We start from the raw sequence: 6,000 nt of genomic DNA on the forward strand, positions 1-6,000 counted from the left end.
CCTTATCATTTGGCATCAGTCCTTTCCATCGGATTGATTTCTATATCATTTGGTATCAGAGCTTTAGGCTCAAGATTGGATATATGTTTCCTTTGCGTTTTTTTTTTCTCAATCTGATTTTTATTTATTTTTATCTTAATTTTTATTGGACCAGAGTTTAAAATCGAATCTTGGCTCTATTGAAAATTTTGAGAGGTGAGAATGAGAGCTTCATTTGTGTAAATGAGTATAAAAAGAGTGGCCTAAAATACCTAGAGTGTATACTCAGTGACAGAGTGTTGTGAGCTCCTTTGTATTTCCATAACATATTTTTTGCAGCAAAGTTTCACAAATAGATTCGAGGACGAATCCTTTTGAAGAAGTGGAGAATGATATGAACAAGAGTCGTCAATCATACAATATACTTCAAAGAAAATAATCATACAATATACTTCATTTGTGTAAATGAGTGTAACAATATACTTCAATGATATAAACCAAGAGACATCAATCATAATGTTGTGAGGTCCTTTGTATTTCCTTCATTTGCCATCAATTTTTTTACCTCCTCGTATTTCGGGTAGTTGGGTCAATAATTTTTATTACCACCACTTACGGAAGTCTGGTTCTGCCTTTTATCGTGGGATTAATCATTGCTAAGGTCAAATAGTCGTTCGCCTATAGCATAGGCTATGGAAAGATTTTTGACTCTTTGTTCGTAAAGCTTGGCTTTGGCCCATGATTAAAGCCCCTCAGCAAAAGTGAAGACCTTGTCTTCTGAGACATGTCACGAATATCCAACATAAGCCGAGAAAACCACCTAACATAGTCTTTTTTTTTTTCTTTGATCTCGATATTTTTTTGGGAAGAACTGTTAGCGGAGTTCTTGTTTTAAACTCTTCTAAGTGGCCACGATACATCGACCATCTTGAATGTCCATATACTTGGATCTCCACCAAAACTTTGCATCGTCAACTAGATGCATTGTAGCCAACATGACCTTCGCCTCTTCTTACATAGTATTTGCGGCTCGAAAGTATTGTTTGAGGTCAAAGATAAAATGTTTCAAAGCCTTAGTTTCTCGAGCCTCACAAAAGGGCATTCATCATGAATAAATTAATTTGATCCAAAATTTAGTTTTTTTTTTTTTTTTTTAGTTAGATAATATCCAAATTGTCCATTAGAGAATAAATGATACTTAGGTAGAAGATTTAATTACAAATGTAAAATAAACTATTGACCTAGTGCAATTACGAACACCTTATGAATGACTGATTTGCCCGTAATGCTTATATTCATAAACACAACTTATTCTAACATTTATAAGAGTTCAAATATAGGTAATAATGGGTGACATATAGTTAATGGATGAAAATTAATTGATTAAAGATTTTTTTTTTCATGGTACTTTATACGAGCGGGTCCTAAGGTCTTCATATTAACGTTAAATGGTAAATTTAGTTGAAAGAAAGAAATAAAAAATTGAAAGACTCAAATTAATATTTAATACATTTGATATATTAAGTAGAGAGGAAAAGAATATACATAATTTGAAGCATTAAAGTATTAAAATGTATTTATTGTATTTAATATATTAAATATTAAAATAAAAAAAATGTATGAAATTCATAAAATATATATTTGAATACTTATTCCAACACGTTTTAAATAAAATTAAGAATTTTTAACATACTATATTAAAAATAATATTTTAAAACTCACTAATATTCTTCCTAAGTCCTACAAATAAATATCGAGGGATAAGTCATATGGTCATTCCTCATAAGTTCTCCGTTGTCGATATACTCTCGTTCTTTCAATAGACACTCACAAGACAATTGTGACAGAATCACAAGAAGGAAGATCTTAGAGACGAAGTTACACATTATTGGAACACACCAAAAAGGCTTGTCAACTACGCTTTCTATATGATATAGTTTTTGCTCATGCTTTATATTAGTTTCTAAAAATCGAATCATATCTCACATTTCTAATACCCTTCATATAAATTGATGTGATAGTTAATGTATAAATATTAATGATATCTTTTGAGTTGATATCAAGAGTAAATGGAGCTTTCAAATTTTTACAATCAGGTCACCCAAAACTGTCTGATGAACCCAAAATTCGAATCAAATCTATTCGGTTTCAGAAAATTAACTCAATCCAACCTAACCTAAAATGTTAAACCAACTCAACCCTACCCCTATAATTTGGGTTGAATCAATTCAGATGTCGAATTGTCGAGTTTATTGTACGCCCCTAATTAGGTGTTGCATTAATTTATATCTTCCATTCTACTAAAAAAATCTCTGAGAATATTTTTCATAAATAACTATCGAAATTTAAAGGTTGGTCCAGCAAACTAGCTAAGATGTAGCAACCAATATCAACAAAAATTGATTAGGAAAAACTATGTATTATTTTGACGCAATTTTATAGACTTGGAGAAGTAAAAATAAGTAGGAAGACAAGTACCAAGAACATATATAATGTCTTAACACAATTTTAATAAAACCACTGTTGTCTTATTATCACACATTTAGTGATTTGGTTGTTATTAAAATGACCTTAGTCCATTATCCACTATATGAACGAATGGAAATAGGTCGAATAAGTAAAGACGCTATATCTTCATTTGTTTCTTGGTGTCCTAGACCATGTCCATCCCCATGTTGATAGATGCATTGAGCCATTCTAGCAAGATTTTTAGCTATCTTGATGAACACAGGAGGGAAGACAGAGTTCTCGACATCAATCTTATTTAGCTTCTTCCATGTCTCATCAATCAAATGCCTAACATGTTCACGAGCTTTACTCTCTGAAGCTCCTGTGTCATTCATGTAACATTGTACTGATTTTGGAATATCACCTCTTTTTATTTCATCCTGAATGAAGTTTATCCATCATAGGATCCTGTTAGTTAGCAAAAGATAACCTACTTGTGTACTTAACTTGCACTTATTTCAATAAGAAAAAATGATTTTAATGAAAATAACAAGACTGATTGTTCACATACCGATGATGTTCCTAGATCATCAGCAAGTCGCACAATTGTCGAAGACCAACGAATTATATCAGCATATTCTACCAAGCTCTCCATGTCTTGGAGCGTTGGGGATGTCACGAAAACATATGCATGAATTAATATAACTGGTCCTGATATTGAAATCCACGCATTGTCTAGATATTCTTCCAAGGTTGGTTTATATCTCGAGTGATACCACCTAGCCTCCAACATATAAGCTTTACACAAATCTACCCACTGCAAAATTAAATTTTTTATAAAATAAATTACATAAAAATTTTGTTGCAAAGTTAAAAGTACATTACAATCAAATTCATACCAATTTCTTAAGGTATTGGATCACGTTAGTTCCTTTGTCTCTTAGTGCGTCAAAAGCCATCTCATTTATAGAATTGTGGAGAACAAAAAAACATATTTTCATATAGTCAGGAAGTTGATCCACTGCGCCAACATCCCACCTAAAATCATAATTTCAAAGAGAACTACGTATCAATATATTTTGAGATTAAAACAGGCCTAGACTATGCATGCAAAAGTTTTGAGGCTTTAAAATTATTATATATTCTCACACTCGAGTAAAGGAGGGTACATGAATGAACCAAAACCTCATCTATATGTAGTATGATTAAGAAAGGCGGCTTAAAGAAAATGAAGATTACTATCTATATGAACAAGGTGCACTTTCCTTTTCAATAGCTAAATTATTAAAGCTTCATGACAAATCATACTTGGATTTAATTTTGAATTAATGTTCGCTCCCTTTTTAGAAAGTTTCCTAGGATGCGGACCGATAATTGAGGATAAAACATAACACTCTATTGTTATGAACTAGAGTTTAGGGATAAAAAATATTTTCTACCTTTTTTATATATATATATATATATATTTTGAATGAAAAGCAAAGATAACTTCACAAGCAGTTTAAACATTTCATTCTTTGTCATAGATTTATCGATTGCTTACCTCTCTACAGCATCGGTAAAGAGTTCGAGTTCATCTAATGTGCCATAGATATCATAAACGTCATCTATACTTGTGGTCAATGCATTAATTTTTACGCCCATTCTTCTAAAATATGAGAGTTCAGGTTCAAATCCAACACCCACGGTCCAAAAGAAATTTTCCATCAATCTATCTCTGGCAAAGCTCAACTTTTTGCCAAATCCAGTACTCCTCCACCAACTGTTCATATATATATACAAAAATATATGATAAAAAATATTAATATAATTAAATTTACTATAGTATAATAACATGAGTATTTAAATTATTGTTGATATAAAATGATATTGAAAGTCTTGTATTTAATTTTTTCTAATTTTATTTGCTTTTCAATTAATATTAATTCTTGATTCAACGATAAGCTTTCCTTTTTTTGGGACAAGCCTAGCGATCGGTCAACCGACTTTTGGATTGGACTTGTATCAAGCTCGAGTCATAGTTTAATCGACTTTAGGGCTAATCTCAATGCTAAAGCTGACTTACGCTTGAGATAGACTATTAAAGAATTCACATAATTAAAAAAATTTATATTAAAAAAACAAAAAAAAAAAAAGGAAGTAAATTTTTTTAGTGAGAAAATTGGTGATTTAAAACGAAGTTTCGAAAAAAAAAAAAAAAACCACAAACAATTATTTTCAAGATTCTAAATATGTTTGTAATAGTCATACCTTGATGCATATTTTAGATCTTCTTGGTGGATAGATTGCACTCGATTGAAATCTAATTTAGCAAGTTCGAGAAGAATAGGGTTCATATCCTCTTTTCTCTCGTAGATATCAATGAACCATCTTGTATCCAATCTTGAAAGTCGCCAATGTATGGGAAGCTCCAACGCATGTCTAATAATGGATGCTTCATATTCATCCTTGCAAGATCTCATATAATTTTCCAAATAGTTTATTGTAAAATGTTTTGCTGCCTCTAAAATGTTCTCCCCGTCTATGCATAAAAATGAAGCTTCATACAAAGATAATATTCCATTTAAATCCTCGTAGAGTTGTTTGCTAAAAAATTTCGTCTCATCCTTGAAGTTATTGAAAACCTCTGTCATTAAAATAAAATGTCGTTAAATTAAATAATATGCATTGTCTAATGCAAAATAATCCGAGTATTAAATTTTCAAGTTAACATTTTCACGTGTCATTAGATTTGATATTGACATAAAAAGTGAATACTCAGTTAGTTAATACCTTGTGAAACATTGAGTCCATGTTGTCTTAGAATTCTAAATTCAAGTGAGGTTGCATATAGATTATTCCTTTTCCAATCATCACTTTCATAGCTCTTCTCATATGTTCTTTTCAACAAATCATTGATCTCATTCTCAAAATGGTATGAGATTCCAAGTCGTTGTAAGGTATCAATCAGCTCGAGATTCCTTAGAGGATCGTCTATTATTTGGTTTATCATCACATCTACCTCTTTCTTTAGCTCATTGAAGCGTTCTACATATATTTCTCCCTGAACACAACATACATATCCACAAGTAATTGTTAACTCTTTTTAACATTAAATGTAAAGAAACAAAGTAAACAACCAATTTCAATATTTCTATCATTCATACCTTAAATTCACTATTTAATGATTGAATGTACTCATGTTTCCAAATAGGAGGCTGGTAATTTCCAGATCGTCGTACAATAGTTTGGTTTGACACGATTGCAACGCAATTTACTTTTACAGTAGGAGGGATAAATGAAGAGTTGAGATCAAAATAGACCCGTTTCATGAAAAGATTCGTTGTAAAAGAAGTGAGAAACGGGTGAAGAGCCATTAAAGAGAAGAATAAAGATGATGTTTTTGATGAACTCAAACTTTGTTGGTTAATATATAGATGAACCAAACACTATTTTGTTCTTCAATATTAGTTTTTTTTTTTTTTTCTTTTTAATTCAAGATTATGCAACTTGCTATAATTACTAAGAAAAATAAACACTTACTATATTTATCAATAAAAAAAACGCAATATTTATGTCTGCCTTCTTTCTTAC

At 30.8% G+C, this 6,000-nt stretch overlaps 1 protein-coding gene across 1 annotated transcript; it reads right to left on the reverse strand.

Moving 5' to 3' along the window:
* Positions 1–2,423: 2,423 nt before the first annotated feature.
* On the reverse strand, positions 2,424–5,794 carry LOC111777731 (terpene synthase 10-like). The gene is made up of 7 exons (XM_087118329.1): positions 5,574–5,794; positions 5,200–5,470; positions 4,678–5,053; positions 3,971–4,189; positions 3,327–3,465; positions 2,999–3,244; positions 2,424–2,867 (listed from the first exon to the last, which is right to left on the reverse strand). Exons 1-7 carry the CDS (start codon positions 5,781–5,783, stop codon positions 2,559–2,561), a joined length of 1,770 nt encoding a protein of 589 aa, XP_086974455.1. The 5' UTR covers positions 5,784–5,794; the 3' UTR covers positions 2,424–2,558.
* Positions 5,795–6,000: the final 206 nt, after the last annotated feature.

This window comes from Cucurbita pepo, chromosome 16 (genome assembly GCF_057944985.1).
Source record: "Cucurbita pepo subsp. pepo isolate OVF chromosome 16, ASM5794498v1, whole genome shotgun sequence".
Taxonomy (NCBI): Eukaryota; Viridiplantae; Streptophyta; class Magnoliopsida; order Cucurbitales; family Cucurbitaceae; genus Cucurbita; species Cucurbita pepo.